This window comes from Sturnus vulgaris, chromosome 1, assembly GCF_052056855.1.
Source record: "Sturnus vulgaris isolate bStuVul1 chromosome 1, bStuVul1.hap1, whole genome shotgun sequence".
Classification (NCBI taxonomy): domain Eukaryota; kingdom Metazoa; phylum Chordata; class Aves; order Passeriformes; family Sturnidae; genus Sturnus; species Sturnus vulgaris.
Window position 1 is genome coordinate 151,350,079 of NC_142243.1, and position 26,251 is coordinate 151,376,329.

The 26,251-nt window shown below is 43.0% G+C and overlaps 1 protein-coding gene across 2 annotated transcripts in view; it reads right to left on the reverse strand.

The window, feature by feature from the left end:
• Nucleotides 1-26,251, reverse strand: part of COL22A1 (collagen type XXII alpha 1 chain) — a 224,601-nt gene that overhangs the window by 90,091 nt on the left and 108,259 nt on the right. For both annotated transcript variants that reach the window (XM_088179716.1, XM_088179721.1), the window contains exons 13-19: nt 20,043-20,096; nt 18,422-18,475; nt 17,096-17,149; nt 12,636-12,689; nt 10,523-10,567; nt 5,928-5,981; nt 4,652-4,705 (exon numbers count right to left, since the gene is read on the reverse strand). In XM_088179716.1, coding sequence (XP_088035842.1) covers nt 4,652-4,705; nt 5,928-5,981; nt 10,523-10,567; nt 12,636-12,689; nt 17,096-17,149; nt 18,422-18,475; nt 20,043-20,096 — 369 coding nt within the window. The remainder of the gene's footprint in view (nt 1-4,651; nt 4,706-5,927; nt 5,982-10,522; nt 10,568-12,635; nt 12,690-17,095; nt 17,150-18,421; nt 18,476-20,042; nt 20,097-26,251) is intronic.

A 26,251-nucleotide genomic window follows, 5' to 3' on the forward strand; every position in this document is an offset into this window, starting at 1 on the left:
TGAAGGTACCCTCGACTCCCTTGTCCACATCAGCAGGACAGACACTGAACAGGATTGGATCCAGGGAAAACAGCCAGTGACCAAATGCCAACTGGATGCAGCATCACTCACAGCCACTGTCTGTGCCCAACCATCCTGACAGATCTGAAGCCAGTAAAGAGTGCACCTGACTGCCCTGGGCTGATGGCTTTTCCAGGATTCTGCTGAGGGAGACAAAAGTCAAAGGGAGATCAAGTCCAGGGAGACTCCACCCTTAGCTTCTCCCTCATACCCGAGGTGGGTCGCTTGCTCCTCGAAGGACATCAGGATGCTCAGGCAGGACCTGCCTTTCCTAAACCCACACTGATCAACCTGGGCCTGATCCCTCAGCTGTCCTCGATGGGCTGCGTGATCGCCCTCACCATGATCTGCTCCAGAATGTTGCTGGGTCCAGAGGTCAGGCTGACAGACCTGCAGATCCCAGCATCCTCCCTGTGGCCTTGCTTAGGCATGGGTGTCACATTGGCACCTCCAGCCATGTGGGACCTCGTGACTGTCCAGGACTGATAATAAAGGATGGCACAGCAACTTTGCGGGATGTGCCACTGGCTTCTTCAGCACCCTTGGGAGACTCCTGGCCTCCACCATAGACTTGTCAGTGTCTCAATGGCTCTGCAGGTCACTAAAGACTTCTACCAGGATTACAGGGGCTCTGGTCTTCTCCCTGTCCTTGTCTGCAAGTCCTCTGGAGAACTGATCTGCCTGTCAATAACTGAGGCAAAGGAGGCATTCAGTACCTGTCTTTACCTTACTCTTTGTCCCCACATATACACATCTAACAGAGAATAGATATTTTCCTTGTCACCCCTTTGTTGTTAATAATTGTAAACAAACACTTTTATCTTTTACAGTGACCAGATGAAGTGCTAACAGAGCTTTTGCCTTCTTGATTATCTTTCTACATGATGGTGGGACACATGGCGGGTTGGCTGGGAAAAGCAGTTTGGCAGGGCACAGGGCTTTGTTGGGAATGTTGAGTAGAGAAACAGACAAGATGGGAAAAGGGAGAGCAGCAGATTATTGGGAGAGGAACAGGTGTAGGCAAAGGGCAAAGGCCTAAACAACATCTTTATGACAAGGGGTGCCTCCATGGAAAGCTCCAGAAGTCTTGGAGAAGGGCATGTCCATGGAAAAGGCCAGGCCTCTGAAACAAGGGGGTGGTGGTGCCCACCAGGCCTTTGTGACTTATGGTGGCATTGTGCCCATAGGCGATTGTGACACAGATCTGTGCAGTGACCCAGAGGACTCTTATAGGGCCAAACCCCTCACGTTGGCACTCCCAGGAGAGCGGTTCTCTGAGGAGGCAGCAGCTCTCTCACGAGGCAGCAGCTCCTCAGGAGGAAGCAGCTCTTGTGGGTGCCCTTGGCCAGTGTTCGTCAGAGCACTGCCAAAATGTCGAAGAGACAGGAGGCGAATGCCCACTGTCATTCCCGTGAGGGGCAGCCACTGCTGTCCAAGCGGCGACAGGTGAGGGATGGGGATGGAGGGAGAGGCTGCAGTGGGACATGGGGGAGGGCTGGGGGCAGACACAGCCAGCCAGGCCTGGCACCAGGCCTTGTGCTGGGGAGGAGCTGAAGTGCAGCAATGCCCCAGAGACAGTGAGTGCAGCTGGGAACCCAGCCCAGCCTGGCTGCTGTGGCCAGCATCCCCCTTGGGGACAGGGCTGGGCTTGCAAGTACACAGGGGGTACACCATGCTTGTACAGCTGCCACCATCTCACGCCTTCCCCTGCTTCCCACAGGTGACCTACAAGCAGCCACAGGCAGCTCAGCAAGTCACCTGGACAACTATCACACCCCTCCACATAGATGTAATGCTCCCTAGACCGGTCACCTCATGGAGCACCCCAGGACATTACGCACAGGAGGCCAGCCTGGAGGGAAGGCGCTCACTGCCCCACAGCGGCCCAGTCACACGGCCACAAAGGTTGTCTGTGTCAGACTTGCCACCTCTCTATGGCTGTCCATTGACAGTGACACCTCCATGTAAAGAACAAATGCCAAGAGCAGCCTCGGCAAGGGTCAAGCTGCCTCCTCTGCCAGCAGACCCAGCAGCCTCTGGGTCTTCTCCCAGACGCAGAGCACTGTCTGCAGGCCCCATCACCAGCCGCTACCGAGTGCTTGTGCCACCTTCTCCATGGGGCACTCTGGCTGCTGACAGGGCCCTGGTAACACCTTCCCTGGACAGCTCAGCTGGAAGGCTCTGGCAAGGGTCAGCAGCAGGGCAGGGCCATCGCCTGCAACCCCTGCGCAATGCAGGTGGCGTGCCGCTGCGCACAGGGACCCAGCCTGCCTGGAAGCCCCTGGGACACAGCGAGACGGAGGAGCTCTCTGAGGTGCAAGAAGAGCACGGTGGCAACACCTGTGGAGACCTTGCCCTGTGCCTGCATGAAGAGAGGTTCATCACATCCATCTGCACCCAGGAGCGGTCAGCTGACTGTCAAGAGGCAAATGCAGAGCCCCAGGTGATGCCCAGTGCTCTTGGCTTGACTAAAGATGCCACAGGAGAGACAAGAAATTCCTCTGAGGTCCTGTCTCCGGTCCAGTTGGTAGAGCAACAGTCTGTCTCTGACAACTCACAGTGCTGGGACACTCCTCCAAAAGAGCCAGAGTGGGAGCAGGAAGAGGTCCCAGAAACAGGAGCTACAATGGAGCAGGACACCAACCCCCAGGGTACATTGCTTGCCCTGTTGAAAGAGGGAGAGGCAGGAGCTTCTGGCCTGGACAAAGATCTGTGGGCCCAGGGGCACAGATGACTGATCACCCTGAGGCAACCATTGTCCAAAGGTAGGTCCTGCTGCTGGCCCCAGCCCATCACCCCCTAGCCAAGAGCAAGGCAGCCTGGTCAGGAAGAGCCGGCTGGGAAAGGATGGCAGCGCTGCCTTGTAGAATCCCTCAGAAGCTGACTTTAGGCCTGGGCTGCATTGAGATTGCAGCTGCACCCTATCCCCAAGGCTGCATTAGGAGCTGAGAAATGCTCCTTGGGCCCTCAGCATTGCAGGTAAACGAAGGCATGTCCATCTTTCTTTTACATGGAAAATCAGAAAACAGGAAGACACCTCTCTGGATCCCTGCAGCATGAATGGGAGGAAAGTGTTAGCTCCTGAAGAATGGCCTGGGGCCCTCACTTCCACAAGAACCATGGAAATTCCCAGTACAGACTAGCACATCATGAAGAAGGACCCATGGAACACCACTGCAACCAAGCAACTTGGACTGTCTTCTGCTTCATCTTTCTCCTACCAGCTCTGTCCCCACTTCCCTATTCCTTTCTGTATCTCTTCCTCCCCTTTATTGTTAAATAAAATCCCTGTTGTTGACATTGGTAGATGGTCTGACTGGCACCCTAATTGGGGCAGAGATGTCTTTCCCTAAGCGCCTCTTAACAGGGGCACACGTGCACACAGCACTCAAGGTGTGGCCTCCCCAGTGCCCAGCACAAAGGGATAATCACTGCCCTGGTCCTCTGGCCACACTAGTGCTGACACAGAATGCCAGGAGGCCACTAGCCTCCTTGCCCACCTGGGCACACACTGGGTCCCATTTGGCCACTGTCAGCCAGCACCCCCAGGGCCTTTCACCCTGGGCAACTTTCCAGCCGCTCTGCCTCCAGCCTGGAGCACTGCAGGGGATTTTTTTGGCCAAAGTTTACAACCAGGAACTTTTCCTTGTTGAACCTGATTCCATTGGACTTCGCCCATTAATCCAAAATATCTGATTCTAACCCTGTGCTCTGAGCAGACATGCCTCCCCCTACATCAGGTTGCCCAGGGCCGCATCCAAACAGACCTATTTTAAAAAGAGCCCATATTATGCGAGAAGTAGTGAAGAGACACGCACTAGCCACTCTGAAAATATCAGACTAAGGAGACAAATATCTTTTGGAAGCACTAGTTGCAGCTGGTTCAAAAATACGGATGAAGTGTTATGAGCTCAAGACTAGTCAGTACTGCAGGAAGAGAATAATGGGAATTGCTTCCAATCCTTGCATTCTTGAATAAGGGTCACTGACTTAATCTGGAGGAGAAAAAGAGAAAGAAATCCAGAACTGGCCATGCCTTTCCACTCCTGCCTAAGAGCTGGGTCGGAAATACCAAAACTACATCATCATCTCTAACACAGAGGGAAACATAAGGCTGCCTTGAATACTCTAACAACTCTGAAAAATAACAAGGTCAAAATTGCTACTGAGAGCAGTGAATAATTATTTTGCAGGTAGGAGGCTCAGAGGCATTTTGTTGTCATTTTTTGAGGCAATTCTATTTCTCCTGGGTCAGAAAAACAGCTTCTACACAAACATATTGACATTTCTACCAACATTTCTTAGATGAGGAAGATTTCCTGACCCAAACTACACTCTATTTCCTTCTACTCTCACTATGAGCATTAAATTAAGAGCAGAGAAGCCATAACCAGAAACATTTTAACACTCACGCCCATTTCAGATTGAAGACATATCAGAAAAGTGAAAGATTGAAATATATATAAACTTAGTTATATACAAACGAGATAAATATTAGGCCAACAGCCCTGATATTTCCAGCACTGAGGGCCCAAGGAAGAATTAACAAATGTGTTTCTAAATCCACTTTGTGCATTCCATGCCAACTTACCTTGTCTCCTTTGGTCCCACTAGCACCAGGAAGGCCAGGGCTGCCAGGAGGGCCCTATAAAGAGGTAAAGTTGAGATAAAACTCTTTATTTCTAAAGTGCAGGAGAAATATAAGGCTGCAGGTACTGGCAGCACAAACAGCGCTATCCTATTGCACTGGAGAAGAGCTAATAGAACACATGAGGCTGTTTTGACTCTGCTTCACAGAGAGGAAATGGAGATGCTACAGCAGTCACAGTAACACCAATCCAGTCTCAGCTGACTCAGAAGAATGGCAGTTCAGTGCATATATCAGTGTCAAACACAAAATTTAGTATAAAATTCAGGCATGAAGATTTACTCCCTTCTAAGTGTCCAGACATGAAAAAAGAAGAAATGCTTCAGAAAACCCAACTTTTGTAACAGGGTTTCACTTGGAGAAATTGTTCCTTTGAAGTAGTAAACAAAAAGGATCTTCATATCTCTCTGCAATTTCCTACATCATCTACATTTGCTGCAAGTATAAACCAGTTCTTTATTCATCTGTAACACCGGAAAACATTTCCATCTTGCAAGGATAGTGATAAACACTAACTAGACACACACTTTTTGGTACAAGGTAAACTGTGGCTGTGGAACAGAGCAGGATGCAGATGCTGCACCCTGGAGGCATCAGGCTCAAGGGTGGCAGTGATTAGCTGCATGGCTTTTGGCAAATCACTTCTGGCCTCTGCTGCTTATTCTGTCCTTTGCTATTTAGACCAGAAGGTCCCTGGAAGAAAAGGATGCCTCTCATTAGGTATCATTCCCTGGGTAATGAAAACAGTCTTGTGGAATCTACAGATAGTGGTTTTAGACAAAGCAGTGTGTGTCTGATCAGCAGAAATGTACTGGCCTTCTAGGCCATTCTCTGTTTTCTTTTTGTTTTAAAAATGTAAATAGTTCCAATCCTTTTTTTATTGGAAACAAACCCAATATGTTAAATCCAGTTCTCTTCCTTTTCTTTTATGGGCTTAAACAACTGGATTTTTGTCAGTGCTTTCTTACACATTTAATGAAAATTAAGACAAACAATTTAACTATCACCTTTAAACGACTGGCATTTCCTGTAAGTTGCATTCTAGTTTAATTCTACAAACAAACTAACTAGAAAAGAAAACTGTGCCAACAAAGATCCTCAGAATAGGGATATGATTGGGTACTGTGATGATTCAGCAACCACCCTGGATAAGTCTCAGTTTTAGAGTCAATTTCCACTCTTTCCAAAGAAACACTTCCAGTTATTATTTGCCACAGACCTGTTTCCCCTCCACTCCTGGCTTTCCAGGGAATCCATCCAGGCCTCTGTCTCCCTGCAAAAAGAAGAGAAAGAAATACTATAATTTAAATCTGTGCTGTTTAGGTCACTGCCCTGAAGATGATGTCCATATTATCTGCTCCAAGAATAATGAATAAGGAGAGAACTTCCAGCCAGTCACATAGAGAAAATAGCTGAAGTTCCTATGTCTGTGCCATGAAAAGTTGCTGCAGCCAGAAGCAGGTGTGTGCTAGCTTTCCTTGTTGGCATCCTTCTTCTTCCTGCTGAGGTGGGTTTGTGTAAACTGGACAATGTGCACCAGGGGATCATCAGCCCAGAACAGCTCTTACAGAACTAAGAAAGCAATCCATCAATGGGTCGGTTTTACCCAATAAAGAAAAATCTTTCATTTTTCACCTTTCCTTTCTGTAACCTGGGGGAACAATTAATTTGTTCCTATATGTCTCCAGAGCTGGACAGTCTACAAAGCCTATATGCAATGGATTTCACTACTTTATTTTTATTACTTGAAGATATGGGGTTTTCCCCCTGTACCTAAACCTATTTTTTTTTTTTTTTTGCTGCAGTTCCAGACTAGTAAGTCTTTCCCTAGCCCCTCACAGAGGGAAGTGTATCCTACATCTTTACAATGATCTGTTAGGTAGTTGAAGATTTACAAAACTTCCCTTTCAAACTTCACTAGACTAAACAACCATAATACTTTCAACTTTTCTTCATGGGCATGTTTGTCAGTCCTCTGATCATTTTTACTGCTCCCCTTTGTGCAGTGTCCAGTTTTTCCACATCTTCACTGTAGCTAGGTACATGAAACTCAATACACCTGAGGCTACCCTTGAGCAGGAATATGTTTTCATGTTTTAATCCTAGAATAATATTTACACCTACCCCCCTTCCACAAGACAGCTTCTTGATCAGTTGTTCCTCATCCATATCTGCAATTTATTATCCTATGTGTATGAAACATCCTATAGCTGCCCCTTCTCAATGTCATCTTCTGCTTTGGGGGATTGTGTTTACAGGTTAATTTTGAATTCTCACCCTGATCTCTACTGTACTTCCATATTCAAGCTCAACATATTTCATATTTTATAATCAAGGTTCTTGATAGAGATAACTGGATCACTTACATACCTCTGCTGAACTTCACTTTTATCCTACTGATGGTGGCCTTTGACCATTCAATCTCTTTAGTTTAAAAGCCCTAGAAACAGACTTTCTTGTACTCTCTAAAGTCCTTAAATCTCTGAAAAATTAAACACAGATTTTGTTTGGATCCTTCAAACACAGCTGAATATAAACTATCAAACACATACACACAGTGCCAATATTAATGTGAATGTGCATGTAAAAACAAGTTCTACAAGTACAAGCAGTGATAGAAAACTAATAGTTTTTTGCTATTTTTTAGTGGTTTTATTTATCTTAAACTCTGTTAGACCACTGTTATCACCTGCAAACCCATACTTATGGCATTGGATTTAATTAGCTTCTTTTGTAAACTACATTGATTTGCCAAGTCAGAAATGGATTTGCTAATCACTATTTACTTTTTCCTCCTTAGAAAGTCAATCAATCTTCTAACATAAGTGTTATTTCAAATTTTGTATTCAAGGAATGAAATTACAGAGACCCATATCCTCCAGAAAGCAGCTGAAAACCAGTGTCAGACACCCAGATCCACTTGCTTTGGAGGTGATACTTTCCACATTAATGCTTTCCTTTGTGCTGCCTGAACTACAAATATCCTGAATTTAAGACTTTCAGCAACAACCTGGTATATTGCTGACAAAATGTGCAGTGCATTCCCAGGAGAATTTTTAACATCAATACACTGCAGCAGTGAGTACTTCACACATGCTGATTTAGCTGCCAAAACAGAAAAGTGTCGATGTTCTTACTGCTACCAATGGGGGCTGGGAAAGGCAAATGTATTATTTATACAAGCAAATACAAAAAAAAACTTGTTTGAAAACACTCCAAACGATTGTGTTTTCTGCTGTTTCTTCAGAAAAATCTGTCATTATAAATATTTTTTATTATTTTTCCATTCTTTAAATAAGGCTACTCAGTGAAAAGTACTTTTCTTCCAACAGAGAGAACAAACACATTAAAATTTCATTCTCAAATTTTCACTTTAAGATTCCATTTCTTTCTCCTGTGTTCTACTGCTTTTTCTTCTTTTAACCAGTGGAACAAAATGGTGAAGATTCACAAGCAATGAGGGGAAATGACAATTCTGCCAAAACTTCAGTGCTGCACTCTGACCTCTACCATTTAGAAAATCGAATGATTTGTTGGGAAAATGATTACCCAGGAGTCTGTAGGCCTTGGAAAGGCTGAAGGAGGAAAAAACCTACTGCAGAGGGATCTGGCAGCAGCAGACCAGTCCTGTTGCCTTCTTACACAATCCCCTCTCAATAAAACAGACAAGGTTTACAAGATGGACACAGGATTATGAACAAAAGCATTGCTCTTTGTCACACTGAACTGCTGGACATAATGTCCTGGGGTGAGTTTGTCATGTTGAATTGTATCCCCATTTGTCTGTTTAGCCCAGAAATAAGTTTTGTATTAAGTTTTATATAAGTTTTGCATTATTTGTATTTTGTTTATATTTGTATTACACATGCCTGAATTAGAATGAAAAGTATCACATACAGACATGGCTCATGTTAGCAGGGCAGTGCATCATAATTTTCTCTATAGTCTGTCCTGGGGTCTACAATGAGCTCATTGGATGCAAAAGGGCAGGGGATATCCCTCATATGATGCAGTGTTTTTCCTAAAGTGCAGGTATAACCCGTACTACTGCATTTAGCAATCTCACTATAAAACCTCAACATTTACATCTGAGGTCCCAGGATATGTGAATAATGCAGCAAGATGGATGGGATACTTAGGGCTATTTTGGTAGCAAGGAGGGAGACTTGATAAAACAATACTCAGTGCATGAATTAAGTGCTCCCTTTTCAGGCACAAAGAAACATAGGTTGCGTAGGTGTCAGTATTCAGGTTACAGACTGAAGAGCAGACAAGAAAATATTTGGCCCACCGAATTTACACCCACTGTTTTCACAGTAGTACTGACTGGTAAAAGTTAAAGCACTGGCAGTGGGTGCACTGAGACCATCATTAAAACCTGGGAAAAAATCAAAGCACAATTATTGTAGCAGAGATTTGGCTGCTTCAGGGAAAAAAAAAAAAAAAAGAAAAAAAGGATGGGGGGGCACCTCTGAGCAGATCCTTCTAATGAAACAAAACCTAATTCATTTCTTCCCCACTTTAATCTTCCTCTACTTAGTCAGTTGCCTGCCCACACACAGCTCCAGCTTCCTCTCCCATCACAGTGATGTCAGAAAGATGGATTTTCTTCCAGGAGCCAAATATTCCAGCAGATTAGACAATGTTGCCTCTGGAAAAGCAGCAGAGGCACTGCCTAGACACAGGACACCTATCCAGTCCTGCAAAGGGCTGAAGGAAAAGCATGATGAAGATAAAATACAATCCAGCCATTTGCTATAGCTGCAATAACGAGGACAGGTAATACAAAATATGATCATGACCACTTTATCATAAACAGCAGAAAGGACATTGGTAAAGAGAAACACAATATCTCACACTAAGGATCTACTGATAATTTTTCCCAGTAAAAGTTTGGTGTTAAATCACTGGGTTTCCTCTCCAGAAGAAGATGGAGACTGAAAAATAGGAACAGAGCTATGCCAGCAAGATGATCCCTCTTTTACACAAACACAGGCAAAGATGCCAGACCCTCCCTGAGATAAATCTGTGTCAGGACTGGCTTGAGTCATTAGCAAGACAGAACATTTTTGTCATTTTTGACAGAACATAGCAAGACATTTTTGGGGGGCCCTGAACACTGCCAAGCAGGTCTACAGAAGAAGTGGGTGCACATCTGAGGTCTCTCTGAACACTGAAATGAGCAAACTGAAATACCTAAGGCTTTGTGTCTGCCCAGCTCTGCTTTTAAACGCCCATTCCAGTTATAATAAGCATTTGGTCTTTTCCTTGAGACATGATTTTCCTTGAAACATGATTCAAATCCCAGAGTGACCTGTACTCTGTGAAACAGCTCTTCATGTTCAGGAAAAAACGTGGAACTGGGAAGCAACTCCATTTGGTTGAAGCCTCTGACATAGTACAAATTATCTGGTATTTACTACTAGTGAGTTTATGGAAGTTGGATGATGTGAAAAACTATAAAGAGCTGGGAAAATGCTGGATGCAGACGTGGTCAGTGGCAGTCAGTGACCATTCTCAGCTCTCAGGTTGTGCACACAATGTGGACACTCCTTCAGATCTCCACACTGGCATCCTCTGCTCCTCTCCTCCTCTCTCTCCTCCATCCCTGGCTACACATACAAGAAGTTCCTAAATGTGTGCTTAGTAGACAGCATAGATCTGTAAACCCTCCTGCACAGCCATGGGAGGTGGAGAGCACTTGGAAGTGCAGTGCAGTGAGGAAACTCCATCCCTCTCCAGAGCTGCTGGCCTGGTAGTCCACCTTACCTAATGGACAAAGGAAAAGCTTTTCCTATCATGCAGCAGGAATACCTTGTCTCCTCGTGTTCCCTTTTCTCCTCTTTCTCCTTGTAGACCCTAAAAAAACCAAACAAGCAAAGATTATAAAGCTAAATCCAAGTAGAGACATAGTTACGTCCTCTAATTAGTCACCAAATCAGTGTGCACATCTGCACAATCTATTCAAGTGAACCTCAAGGACATCTTCTGTGTTGCCAGTCCTCGAAGTTGGCCGCAGGCATGATCTAAGCAGACTCACAGAGCAGGGACCACTTGTGAGCCCAAGAACATCTGTAATATTATATTGCCTGCAGACACACGACCCTCCTGCCAACAGCAGAGTGGAGGGACAGGGAACACACCACAGCTGCAGATGGTCTGGAACACAACCAATGCTCTGCATTTTTCAAGTTTCTTGTAAACAATGAGAATTTTGGTAAAGGACAATACTGATGAGAAAACCTATTGCATAAACAAGCAAGAATTCCTGTTCCTGGTGGGTTTGGATGTGGTAGCCAGACAGACAGCAGGTAGCCTGGAGAACTGGCAAAGGTTAGATGCACTCTGTCCTGGGGGCCCAGCACATTTTTGTGCTGTGAATGCAATGCCAGTGTTCCTCAGGACTGCATAATTCATCTCCTCCCAGCTACACCAGAAACATTGCTAGAGCTTCATTTCATGTGGCATTAGCACAGACAATTGACTCCGTGGGTACAAAGGGATTTCACCTTCCCTTGGCTCAGCAAACACCTTGCATTTTACCTGTATTGTAGAAACTGAGCAATCAGCTAATAGCTATAGAGAGACAAATATGCTCAGACAGTAGTGACCTCTCTAAAACTGCCAAAGTTTGTAGTGCTTCTTGCTGTAATAATTGAAACTTCAGTTTATTTTACACTATAGTGGAGTCTTACCTCCAAGCTAACCAGAGCTCCATGCCTGGGTATATTTGGCCCTCATGATGATTTGCATAATCATCTAAATGAGCAGGGCTATTTTATACTAGAGCAGGTTGCTCAGAGCCCAGTCCAAGCTGGCCTTGAATGTTTCCAAGAATGAGGCATCCACCATCTCACCAGACAGCCTGTTCCAGAGTCTCACCATCCTTGTAGTAAAAGCTTGCTGCCTTATATCAAATGTAAATCTAACCCGTTTTACTTTAAAACCATTATCCCTTGTCATATCACAGGAGGTCTTACTAAAAAATTTGGCATCTTTTAAATATTGAAAGGCCACATTAAGATCTCTTCAGAGCCTTCTCCAGACTGAACAACCTCAACTCTCAGCCGTATGTCACAGGAGAGGTGCTACAGCCTTCCTACCACCTCCATGACCCTGTTCTGGACCCACACTCAGAGGTCCATGGATCTTCCCTGTGCTGGGACCCCAGTGATGGATGTAGCACTGCAGGTGGGGTCAGAGCAGAGGAGCAGAATCATTTCCCTCACCTGCTGCCCATGGTGCTTTTGGGCAGTGAGTGCACACTGTCAGTTCAAGTCCAACTTTTCATCCACCAGCACCCCAAGTACTTCTTGGCAGGGCAGCTCACAATCCTTTCATCCCCAGCCTATGGGAGGTGAACCCATCTGGATCATCAAATCTCTGAAAATCCAGTCAGCCTTTCCAACACCAGTTTAAAGGCTGCTTACCAAGCTGAGACCACAAGACAGAGGTGCTAACTGGACAGAATCTAATTTATTTTGGTCTTGCTGTCTGTTCATTCAATGCAGGCTTGTTCCCTGAGCCCAAAGGCTATTCCCTAAGTGCTTTCAAAATATGACTGGAAATTTGCTGAGAGGTGGTGTTTTTTCTTGGTGAAGTTTTCAAGCACCATATAAATGGTGCATCATCACAGACTAAAACAATTGCATTACAATGGGAGCATCACAAAATCACCATCTGTTATCTCAGTAATCAGTTCATTTCTGCTGACACCTCTCTACTGGCTACAGGTCTGTTCTCATTTAAAGCAGACATACAAAACTCAGTGAAGTCAAGAAAATTTCACCACTTGGACATAGTGCAGATAAGTAGCCAAACAGACTATAGACTGATTAATAATAAAAAAATATATCTGGGCAGAATACACTGAAAAAGTAAAGTTAGTTTCTAGACCATTAGAAGTTGAACAAGAGCCAGGACTTACCGGTGCACCTACGTAGCCTTTAATGCCTGGAGGACCCTGTTTTCCCTCGGATCCCTGGCAAGGAATTGAGATTCAGTAAACCACCAGAAACTCTTTCACATAAAAGACAAGAATAAAAGTAGTTAGTCAGAAAAGCAAGTTGCTTTTCCAGGCTCATATTGAGGCTTCTTGACTCTCTCAGTGCTAATACAGGAGTAATGTCTTACTTTCCAACTACTTACCAAAAATGACACTCCAATATTTTCCTCTGTCCCCTCTGACATTAGCAAGTTTTATCTTTCTGCTTTCTGACTTAACCTACAAAGGCAAACTGTCCCATACAGGTTTCTCTACAGGTTTTTTCAGAAGGTTTGGCAATGTCAGTTGTACACAACACCTGTTGGGGCTCCTGAACACAGTGTTAATGGAACAAAGCAAAGGTATACGTTGCTGCAAAGTGACCAGAGTCTTCAAAATGTTATATGTTTTGAAGAATAAATGCAAAGAAACAGATCAGAAGTAAATTTTCCAAAGTTTATTTTTACTGATAAGAAAAAATTCAAAAGGATCAGGTAAATTTCATCAGTCCTTCAGCTGGTTGTGTACTGACTCACCCTGGAGAAAGTACACTGTAATAGAGTACTCACAGTGTGCCTTTATGTGTCTTACAATGCCTGAAAATTATCTGGATCCCCAGCTGAACAGGCTCAGCCCTCAGAGCTGTCCTATGGAGACAGCCTGGGCCTGGCAAGTTGGCCTAGAGAACTGGTTTGGCATTTTACATCACCTATTTGACTGATTATTTTCTTACTTACATCACGTCCCCTTTGCCACCACTCTCATCTAACTCCTGTCTAACCCTAATTGGGTGCCTGTAATGGATAAGCTTCAAAACAGATAGGGCAATAATTTAAAAATAATTACTACATTTTGTATTAATAGAAGTTTCATATTAAAAAGATAATAAAATTAAAAATGTAAGACGTGATTGCAATTATTAGTAGAACTGAGGCTTTTTTAAAAAGGGTAGGGTTCAAGCACAAGCAAACGTGGCTCTGGGATCAGACGTGAAAATCTCTGCAAGGTCAGGAAGCATTGCAAGTTCTCCAATAGCAGAGGGAGAGCTGCAGGCATGCACCTAAATCTCTCCTTCAGCCTGCAGAAAAATACTGCTACCAAAGTCTAGGCAAAATCCCAAGAGAAACAGAATCCTGCTCCAAGTTGTCCGAATTACAGAAGTCCAAGTCAGTCCTGTTACATAAAACGTGGTTGTAACACGCAGCAGAAGTTACAGAGAAACTGGTTTTGTCTGGATGAGATGTGCTGAACCCACTCAAGGCCTGTGCTGAGATCATGTCTGGTAAACCAGAGAAGCGTGAGACCTTCGACAGCTCGAGCAAGCAAGAAGGAAATTTGTCAAAATGAAACTCTTACCTAATACTTTTTATTTCAAAGGATTGATTTTTTTTTCCCCCCCTCTCCCTCTGCTTTTTCTATTAAGTGCAGATAACTGTCAGTTCAGATGGGAATGCTATAGCTATGTCTTTGCCACAGCAATGACAACCACAAAAACCTCTTTATCCTTTTATTAGAGATACAGAGAGGGGGAAAAAAAGAAGGAAAAAGGCTGAATATTTGCTGCAGGATATTGCAGGCTAAAGGGTCTGATCTCAAAAATCCAAACTTTATTTCTCTGCTATAACATCATACAATGAACAATCTGAGATACAGCCCTTTTTCTCTTGACCCACTTATTCCATTTAAATTAACCTGCCAGGTCCCACATATTTTTGTGGGAGTTTTTCCCACTGACCTGTGAATATTTCTTGCCATCTCAGACTACCATGACATCTGTAACCAGAAGCTCCAACACCTTAGCACAAGGCTGACTTTGATAACTCTTTTTTGTCTAGTTTGTAGCCAGCAAGATCATACATCCTTCTTGGAGAACAGAGAAGTTTACCCTTCAAGTTTGATGAAAAAGAGAAAACCCACTCCAAACCCTACAGTTTTATGCTGAAGACACTGAGCTAGGAACAATCTCCCCTGAAGACATCACTGAGAAGCAAAATCAACAAAACCAGGGATGACATACCAAGGCCATTTCATTCCTGTACCTATACATGAACCCTAATGGGCTCAGCAGCCATTTCTGTAACTCTTTGGACTGAAATTCCATTACCAGAAGCCTGGAGGACTCTTATCTGTGCTACTGGAAGCTTCACACAATTAATGGGGTCTGTAAAAAGTACAAGCCAACTTCTTAGTGCCAGCAATTCCCACTGAAGCAAAAGGCTCCTAAGCCAAGGAGATAAACAAGGGGCTGAATTTCCTGGGGCACAGGTATCATTGCTGAGAACACAGTGGGCTTGCCTGGCTCAGTGCTAATGAAGATGGATTGAGACAGGAAGAATCACTACCCAACCAACCAGAGAAACTGCAAGGTTTCTCCATGGAGCCTGGGGTAGAGTCCAGAGCTGTTGTATTGATGCTGATGACAAAAATAAGTGATCCGGCAGAAAAACCCTAAATAATCATTACACCAGTAATTAGAGATGTGACCTCTCTAATTGCCAGCTTTACCCATCCTCATACACCTTGTTCAATGTTGATGAGGTGCTCAGGCTTTACACCAAAGAGTAAAGAAGTGTGGATTCTTATTTTAGATTTTAAAGCCCTGTCAGCAAGTCAGGGTTATTTCTTAAAATAGCTCAGGCCAGAATCCAGCTCAAGGACATTGCACACAGCCAATGCATCCATTGAGGTAAATGAAAGCCACTGTGAAAACACCGAATAATTTTATATTTAGGCACTGTGAGAGGCTGGTGTTGGCCAAGCTCATGTCTCCCCTGGGAGCACCTGACACTGTCCAGTCAGATGTCTTTAGGTGCAGCCCCACCAGCACCTGTCCTGCTCTGCCCATAGATCTGAACTCCTTCTATTCAGCATTGCCTCATTAACTGAGCTGAATTAACTGGCTGAATTGCATGTTCCTGAAGAACCTGGTGGGAACTATGGAGCAGGATCAAGTCCACCTTGAGGAAAATGCAGGTGCCTCAGTTTAACTTGGTTTATAAAAGCTTTGCAAAGCAAGTGTGAAGAAGTCCATACAACAAAGAGCATCACATAAGCTGCTGGCTTGAAATTCCACTACATGAGATATGCAGGAGAGAAAATATGTGTGTATTTACTTGATAGGAAAGATGCAGCTAAAAAGCATTTGTAAGTGATAAATTCAGTTCATTTCATCCAAGATCCAAATCCTACTGAAGGGCAAAATTTTCAGTGTGCCTTCACTCAGCTCAGCCCAGCCCTGTTTTGCATGTGTCATTTATCCCCTGCTGAAGCCAATACGGTTTCCACAGAGAATCCTGGGATGGCTGCCAAGTATTTCTGCTAATCTACAAACTCCTCATGAGTTCTGATGCCCTCCTGATGGGACTTTGGGAAAGGGTGAATTTCCCTCTGTGCAAAAACACAGGGATATTTTGGAGACAGGGCTCTGCATAGCTGAGGAATGCAAAGGACCTGTGTATGACCTGCCTCATCAAGTCCTCTCAGAGGCAGCCAAGTGACAGTCAAGGCTACACCTGGAAAGGTGCAGAGGTACTTAACTCCTATTTGAGAATAATGGCATCAGTGCAAGATTTAGCTGACTAGAAATGGCTCTTCCAGAAGGATGAGATATTCAAAGGTCTTGGCTTGTACAGGAACAGAACTGAGTGAAGTTAATTCAGGCCAATCAGATTGTTGTCCTTGCAGCACCTTTCACAGGATGAGCTGAACTTGCTGTGTGTGATACCCCTAAAAGCATACTTGTCACAATACACCATCTACGTTTTGTATTATAACAACAAGGCTGAAACCACCTGAGGGGTATTCATCCCCTCAATAAACAGGGAACAAAGCAAGGAGAGATGAGACTTTTGACAGGAGGTTAAAGAACTGCTGTTTCAAAATTCACATTTCTGATGCTCAGCTAAGTCTCACCAGATTTGCATTCAGGAGCACCTTGTTTGAAGCAAACCCAGTGATATAAACACTGGCTCAAGTTCTGTACCATTCAGGCACTGTTCAATGGTGCAAAACTGAAGCTCCGAAAATAGGCAGAAACATTCAGGATAGGATCTCTACATGATCTTTTTTTCAAGTCATAGAGTCGGGATAATAATTCTCATCTGCATCTTAGTGAGAGTTGGGAAAGCTACTGAAGACATGACACAAGGCTTTTGTGCCCCAAAACGTTTTCTTCACCTTCTCCAGCTACGCTGTTGATTGAACAAAAGTTATTTCTTCTTTTTACACAATTTGCTTAATTGCTAATACCTTAGCAGACCCCTGATGAAAATTAGCATTTTGAGTTTCTTCATTCACCAATATCAAATGTCTTCAACAAGAAGAAATTCAAGCCACATAAAAAGTCAGTGGAAAAAATATATATATACATGCCTGCCCATGTAAAGAAGAAAAGGAAAGTTTACCTTTGGACCTGCTGGCCCAGGCAGTCCAAATGCTCCTGGCCGTCCTGGTTCACCCTGCAAGTAACAGAAATGTTGCTGGTAAACACAAATCTTTTATACATAAAGGCTAGGATATCTCAAACTAGTCAGTACATGCAGTTAGAAATATTGACAGTCCTGAATGCCATTATACAGAGATCTCAAAGTTTACAATGTGTTTTCCTCACAAAAATGAAAGTGGAAAGAAAATGAAAACTGAAGCAGCTCTTCATCTACTCTCAAAACACAACCAAGTGATAAAAAATGAGTTCCCTAAGTTGTGAACAGCTTGCACTGATTACAGTGTGCAAAGATGGATTCCTTGGAGTCAGCATAATGCATTTGGTCTTGAGTTGTCACCTTGCAGTATATAAACACATCTTATAAGGAATTTTGCGAGTACAAGTATGACACTGTCCAATCCTGTGCCATGTGTGATGTGAGGAAGTTGCAGCAGTTCTGCAAGCAATATTGAAAAATTGTCACAGTTTTTCCAAAGTAGGACAGTCGTGGAACAAAGAAGAAACAGGATGTAAGGAAAAGAGCTTTTTTGCTGTGTGTCACTCCTGTTGTGTATACCTGCCCTCCAGAGAATCCTTTCTCCTTCAATTGCCACCAAGTGACTGCCACAAAGGGACAGTAAATGACATTGTGAAGGTTCAACATCAGGTTGAAGATATTTCTAAGGGATGGTGATCAAGCACGGGAAAGGATGTAACGCTCTAAAACACACTTCTGTGACATACTGGAAAACATATTTGTAGTTTTGTGTTTCAACTGTAGTCCTCTTACAGGCAGTATTTGGTGCTCTACATACTTCCTTGAACTAACCATGCCCTCCTCCTCTTCTCTTAGTTTTATCAGTGCACAGGAGGAGTTGAGGTCTTCTGTGACCAAGACTCCAGTTTCTCCAGCCCATGCCTGTTGTGGAACCATAAGATGGTCCCTTGCACCTTTGCCATCTCTACTAGCTAAGGACTCCTTGCCAGCCATAAAACAAGTGGCCAGGCACTGCAGCTGCAGCTATTTACTAGCAGGTCCCAAATCACAGGCTGCTCCCTCTCCCTCCTTAATGAATGATAACAGCTGCCCTGGGGCCTCCAGCAATGGTTAATCTATAGGACACCTGCCCTGGCTGCAAATGTGTGAATGAGAGTTTCAGGGCTGTTAACCTCCTGCCATTTGTTTTTGCTGCTCCTAAAATGGCCACACAATTCCCCCAGACATGTTCCACTCAAGGCATATTGATTCCCAGTGCCTGCCTCGAGCTGAAAAGCAGGATTACATGGGAGGAACAGAAAGGCTTACAGCTTCTCCTTTTGCTCCATCCCTCCCAGGGGGACCAGGTGAGCCCAGGGAACCCTGTAACAACAACAAGAGTTTTCATCAGCACAGCATTAATACCCCTGCTGGTGCAGTGACATAAGCAGCACATCTAGAGAGGAACAAGAAATGAGGAGAAACATTTGAACACAAACATTTATTATTTACAGTTTCTGGAGGAGCTGCTGCTGACATTAACACACTGGGGACGATTGATGAGCTTCTAATGAGGAACTAGGCACTCTTGTCCACTTAACTCATTTAAGAATAAATTAATATAAAAGCTCTGGAGCTAATTAGACACATAACAATTGAGTCATGGTAATATTATAATATCATCTTCTCTTTGCATCTCTCTTCACCATTCCATTGTCTCAAAAATTGCATTTCTAATTTTTTTTTCCTCTGTGATTATACCGCATTCATCCCAAAGCTCAGAAGCCTCTAGGCAAAGCTGTATTATACATAAGTAGTATGCCTAAAAGCAAACAGAAAAGAAGACTTAATATACTCAAGCTGTCCTCAGAAATGACCTTGGCCACTGGGAAGTGTGTCCCAGAGCTGTAAATATGCAAAAGTGTAGAAAACAAAGAAATAGAATGTCAAACACCACTTTAATTCAAAATTTTACCATTTAAAATCTTCCTATGCACCAGGATGAATGGAACTAAATATGCTGAGATTGGTAGCTCCCCAACTAACAGGAACAGCAAAAAAATGTGAAGATAAAGCACGTTTGCTGCCTGCAGCTGGCAATTTAAAGAACAAATGGAGAGTGGAGCAAACAACAGACAAGTCAACACACAGTGAGGAACTGGCTTAGTGTTTTCACTTCTAGGCACTGCAGTGGTTTTGTCTCAGGTGTGTTATTAAAAAAGGCTCAAGTGAGAAGCAGACACAGGCACTGCAAGCTGCCACTGTAGGCTGTGATTGTACAGGGCTGGTTTGATGGGTGTTACTTGGAGGGGCATCTTGCCTTGTGATCTGGAACATTTGCTATTTTATAAGAGGTGGAAAAAGTGTGAATTCCTAAAATTCCTCCTGCAAATGAGGATTTGTTTAAGAGATTTCCAACAACTGTGTCCAAAGTAAATACTAGTCAACAGAATTAGCTCAGTACTGGATTTAATTTTCGGGTTTTTTTTAAGATGATGACACAGTAAGCAGCTAAAGGCCACCACAGTCCAAAAGTTATTTATATTCAGTGCAAGTAAAGGCATAGTAATCTTTGGCCTTCTATGACTCATTTTAAAGATACTCTAGTATTTCTGTGTGTATTAGCACTGAGTTCCTGTTCTATTACATTTATGTATTTTGGAGTTTTACAAAGTTTAGTCAAAGCTCATGCCTTTGAGCTCTCCACACATTTCTCAAATATGGCTGAGCATCATCAATAGGTTTAAAAACTTTAGGCTGCACTTTGATGAAAAACAGTACAATATCACAGTCTCCTTTTCTGAGCACCTTGCTTACACAAAATGAAACAAAATATAATACAGAGGTGAAACAAAAGACTTAGAGGAGAGTCAGTTTCCATTAGACTTCCACAACAGCTTTATAAACTCTTAAACTTTTCAGAGTGTAATTAATAAAGATTTGGACTTACTTTTTCTCCTTTGTCCCCTTTCAGTCCAGGAAAGCCAGGAAAGCCTTCTTCACCCTACAACACCAATGGAAAAAATACCTCATACCAAATGCCATATCATTCTGTGGTAAATCTGTGTACTTTAGACAGTACAGTTGTCATATCTTGAGAATTGAGTCCAGCTTTTCACCCTCACTGTAACAATGCTGTGCTCAGTCACCTGTAACTTGCCCATATTTGAACAGGTTCACTTTCAGTTTTCCATTCCAGTGCATTGCATCCCTTCCTTTTTGCAATTACCATCCAGATCCAGCAGTTTTCTAAGAAAAATGTTAGTGACCTAGCCATGTTTAAAAACAAAAAGTATTTGAAGCATAGCAACACTTCCCTGAGAAACCCTCCTGTTGCCATATTCCAAGGTATAAGGACTTGAAGTTTGGCATGGCCAACTTACTACAATGCCAAGTTCCCAATGGAATAGATTTTTTTTTTTAATTGAAATCAATGGCATGAAAATGGACATGGAAAATTTTGGAAAAATTCAGATGTAGGATTTTTTTTTTTCCCTCTAGCTACTCTTATTAGGACAAAAGACTGGGAGCTTTTTCCCCATCTGCTTTTGTAAAACCTCACAGAAAAATCCTTTTGCAAGAGCACTAAATTGGCTAAGAAATTGATGTATATATATCCAAGTTGTCTGCATACACATAAGTAGTACCTAAATATGTATATAAATTCAGGCCAAATTCTACCACTTGCAATCTTATTTGTGACTTTTTTTCTCTAAGTCTGGTCTAGCAGACTTAGATGGATGTATTCCTATGGCAAGGTTCCCTCTTTTGACAATAGACAGTGTCAAAACCCAGCCTTATTTATTTATAGGTGTATTTGGTACTGAAAAGTGAACAAAATATAGTATCTGAAAAGTATCTGTCCTGTATATGCAAATTAAAGTCTTTACCTTTATAATCACATTTCTTGCTAACAGAACCTTCACAAAGCACTCCAGAATTTGCAATGCAGCTGGTGGTAAAAATCAGCTCTGCTAGATTTGAATGGCTCTCTAATGAGACAGAAAACCCATCAAATAGCAAACGTGATTTTTGAGGAAATAATTTGCTCTAAGAGGTCAATATAACTTGAAGAAACTGCTGTTCCATGGCAAAGTGTGTCACACAGGTAGGAGAACAATTTGTGTCTTTCCTATGCAAAGCAAAAGGAGTTTGCATAAGGTCCACTTAATTAGCTTCTTTTCTTGGCTCATTCGTTTTTGGTTTTTTCTGCCATGAAATAACAACTGTTTGGCAAAGCTGAACAAATTAATCCTAGGAGCACTCAGTAGGTTTGAAGCACAGTGCTCACAGAAATATTCATGAAGGACAGGAGAGTATCCACCAGCTTTTCCAGTTTTTCTCCAAGGAGAAAATTGCACAAGACCTAGACTCTAGAGACAGGTTTAACATCCTCTGGGGAACCACCACTGAAAGGCTACAGAGTAGGAAGAGCTCCTATTTCTGCTCCTTCTGCTGATTTCCAGTGGAATCATTAAGAGCAGAAAAGACGTCCCAGGTCAAGTCCAACCATTTATCCAGCATGGCCAAGTCCACCACTAAACCACCTGCCTGTGTTTTCAGCACTTACAGGAAGAGTCATTCCTTAACCTCCCTGGGCAGTCTGTTCCATTTGCTTGACCGTTTAAAATTGCAAGCATTGTGTGAATAAGAAAAAGAAATAGCAGAGGCAGAGTGCACAGGGCAGTGGAATAACTGCTATAACTGTCTGCAAGTGCTCTGGGATGAAGCACACTGGGAGAAGAGGTAGGCTCTGGCAGCTGGCATCGAGCTCTGGGGCACAAAAGTCCATCACATTCTTTGCACAAGGGCCAAACCCAGTTGTGCCACTGAGAGGGATTAAAATAATCCTGTATTCCCAGAGATTGGCTGCACTTCCTGTGTTGGCTTCAACACAATGGGAATCAGGTGGTGACATGTAAACCACACGTAGCTGTTTATGCCGTGCAATCCTATTGTCACCCATCTATTTTATGAATATCTGAAATTCAAAGGCTGTCCTTTTCTGGAGAAGCATCAAGACCAGAATAGGAAGGTAAGAAGGAATTGGGAAATGAGAAGCACCAGCAAAAGAAGAAGAGGCTACTGATAAAGAGGGGAACTGACTATGGCTTCTAAGGCATCACCCTTTAGGCTTAGCCTGTATTTTCTGGAGTAGTTTTACATTTTAGATGGGGTGACCTTTTGCATTTTTCATCAATAGTTTTGTGGAGAAAAACTTGAATGTGCAGGTAGTGGTACCTGTGAGGTATTTTGCAGTAACAAATATGGCATTAGCAGTAACATATAAGCTTGTCTTAGGAAGTTCTTAAAAAATGAAATACTGCAAGTTCTGAGGATTTCTAAGCACTAGAAAAGTCACTCTGAAAACTCCATCTTTCATTCCTCAAAGAATTGATAACAGTTCTGCAAGAAAATTAGGAAGATTTTCTGAGCCATACTGAAAACAAAAAGTTTAACCAGAATTCAGTAAAAAGGATAGAATTTTGAATTTTTTTTTAATATTTGCTTTTAAATGGAAGCATTCAGAGCCACACAATGGATACAGAGCAAAGGGTAACCACTACTTCTGTTCTTCCAGAGGCTCTCAGAGCAGGGCTCACATGAGCTTGTGGGCTGTCCAGAGTCAATGGACCAAAGGAAATGCCACATCATGAGGAACTTCAAAGCACAGGCAACTCTCAGCCGCTGCAGACTGGGGTGATGAAGAATAAAAATACTCCTCTCAGCTTCAGCCAAAAAGAAAAAAAATAGGTGATCTGGGTAAGGACAGATACACGCAGAGAGGTTCCTTTGTTAGTTTGTGTACATCAGCAGAATTATTCCATTTCTATATTTGAGGAAGGATGTCTTCCTGAGACACCAGCATCCTCTGCATTTACCAGACCATGCTGGCTCCAGGTTGGTGATCCCTCCATCTGCACATGGACCTTAATTTGTTGTAGATCATGCAAAAATTCACCTCACTTGGGCTACAGTCAGCCCCACTAACCCACAGTTTATGGAATACCATATCTTTTTGGTCTGTGACCAGATTTTACCCACATTTGCCACGGTTTAAGCCCAGCCAGCAGCCAAGCCCCACAGAGCCTCTCTCTCACTCCCCCACCAGCAGGATCAGGGAGAGAATCAGAAGGTAAAAGCTGGAAAATTCATGGGTGGACATAAAGACAGTTTAATAGGGAAAGCAAAAGCCAAGCACACAAGCAAATCAAATCAAGGAATTAATTCCCTTCTTCCCATGGGCAGGCAGGTGTTCTGCCATCTCCAGGAGAGCAGGGCTCCATCACAGGCAATGGTTACATGGGAATAAAAACACCATCACTCCAAATGTCCCCCCCCTTCCTCCTTCCTCCCCTCACTTTATATACTGAGCGTGATGTGACATGGTCTGGAATATCCCTTTGGTCACTTTGGGTCACCTGTTCTGGCTGTGTCTCCTCCCAGCCTCCCCTGCTCCCCCAATTTCCTCCCCAGTGTGGCTGTATGAAAAGCAGAAAAGGCCTTGGCTCTGTGTAGGACCTGCTCAGCAATAACAAAAACGTCTCTGTATTATCAACACAAATCCAAAACACAGCCCCATATCAGCCACTGGGAAGAAAATTAACTCCACTTAATTCCAAATTAACTCCACTGGCCAAAGCCAGTACAACATCCCATGTAGATCCTGCTATGTTTGAATAGAGATAATGATGAAATTACAGAAAAAATAACCTTAATTGCTAGATGATAGATTTCATTAGAGGGGGAAAAACTAGTGCACAGATTTTGCCATATCCAATCTCCTAACAATTTTTTTCTGAAGAGTCCTAAAACAGAGAAGGAAGGAATCTGGAGGTATAAGCAGAGATGTAGAGATAGAATAATTCAGTATTACCTGATCCTAGCAAGACATCAGAAGGACATAAAGGAAATATTCTTCAGTGATGTTTTTAAGCAATCCACTCAAATTTAAATGTTTTTCTTTCCTCCATTTGCAGCTCCTCAAGCAGCTGCCAAGTTTACAAATATTTCTTCTAACTTGAGAACAGCTGTGGCCTATAATGACATATTTTATTTGAAGCTCTGGGTTGTGGCCTATGTTAATGAGAATAGAGCAAACTAAACAAAAACAAAACAAAAAAAAAAAAGGCGGGGGGGGCTGGAGTCAGTCCAAAACACATGGTGAGATTCTCATTTGCCTGTCAAATTCAAATAAATCACTGATCTCTTCCTTCAGCATACAGGCCAGAAAACAGAAGACACATCATTCTAAGACAAATTCCATACATTTTATTTATTTTATCTTCCAAACTGGCCTACATCTCACACAAAAGTACCACTTTTATAATCTTGGTATGAAATTAAATCTTCTAACCCCGTCATAAAATGTCAATGGAGGTGTCATTGGGAGATCTGCAAAAAATCTGCCAAGCAGAACCCATGAATCACACACTGAGCATGTTGGCAGCTGCACAAACTAGGGGGTCTAGAGCTAAAAATTAGCAAGATTTGAAGAGAAACAGAACAATTGGTCAAGATGAAATGGAAACAGAAGTAAAATTGAGCTGTGGAGTGGTGGCACTTCACCATTAACACCCCCTTCTCTCCTTTGTTAATTAACTTCACAGCATCCCTGTGAAATGAGATGGGGGTTGGTTACAGCAACTGTAATATTGCTGTCACCTCATGAGGGAGATCAGTTGTAGGTACAGCAAAGCAGAGGACAGACAAAAGGTCCCAGAGTCTGGGGCAAAGACAGAAACTCACTCAGATTTCCTGTCACCCAGGTCAGTGCCTTAACCATAAATTTATTATTTCTCCTGGCTCTTTGGCCAGCAAATAACTTGGCAGCTAGATGTTCATGAAGAATTAACGAGAAGATGATGGGTAGCTGTCCTACTGCTGATCCACAGTTACACACTGAATTGCTATCAGTGTTTGATAAATCACATGAAATTGGAGGACAGAAGAAATGTTGAGTTGGGTCCTAAGGTTCAGATGTCCTAGAACATTTCCAGGAGACCTCATGGCCTGGAAGAACACAGTGTCTTTCTCTTCAGGGTTTCTCCATTCAAGGGAACCAACCAATGACATACTAAATATTTTATTGAAATATACTGTACATTTTGAGGTGGGGTTTCTTTGTGGGTTTTTCTTAAGAGAGGCAGGGGAAAGACCAGGGTTTCATTAAAAGCCACAGATAATGTGCAGATCAACTGAGAGGCAGAGCTGCAGTGGATATGTGTCACCTAGCTCCATTTTCAGAAGCTGCTGACCAGACAGGCAGCACAAATGACTGCCATTCTCCCGTGCCCAGATGCAGGATTCTATTAGCTTAATGATGCTAAAGCCCTATTAATATCTTGGCAAATTTGACACCAAAGCTGGCCTAATCTTCTGCTTCCACATAAAATAGGACATTTGTCTCAACTTGGACTTTGCTGTAGTAAAGAAGCAGAAAGAAATGAAGAAAACCTTCTCTTCTGGGTCTCTGTATTATATTTTGATTTAATAAACAAAATGGTAATGTGGACATGATACACAGAGGTCAGTAGAAGTCATAGGTTCTGCAGGACTATCAGGAAGTCCAGCCCAGTGCAAACAACTGTTTAAATAGTAATTATTGGCAGTTTTTGTATTTCAAACATATGAAAGATTTTATTTAATCCATTACATAGAATTCAATTGTCCCCAAAAGGTACTTCTCCAGAAGATACTCATTTGCAAAAGCTCTCTAAACCCTTGAATCTTACAATTAATGTCATGGATCCCCCCTGAGACCAGAAGGGTCTTTCTGACCCTCCATTTTATGATCAGGTTTCTTCTGGAGAGAGCAGATGCCCCATTTTTCAAAGATTTCAACAAGCATCTTTCTCTCAAGAAACCTGATACTCCACATTTTCATAAAAATAGGTAAAGCAACAGCTGGCTTGTAGCTAATTTGACACATGGTCACCTATAAACTTGGTACTGCAGGAGAAAAGATGCATCAGAGCTCACTCTGGCACAGCTCTACAGTAATCAAGGTCAGTGTAGAGTTCAGAATAACATAGAAACATCCTAAAGACTTAAAAGTTGTCACTGGTGCCCAGAATCCTGTCCATCAGCTTCATATTATCTCACCACGACACTCCTTCACTCCCTAAGTAGGTGATTGCTGAGAGGCTGGGCTGGTCA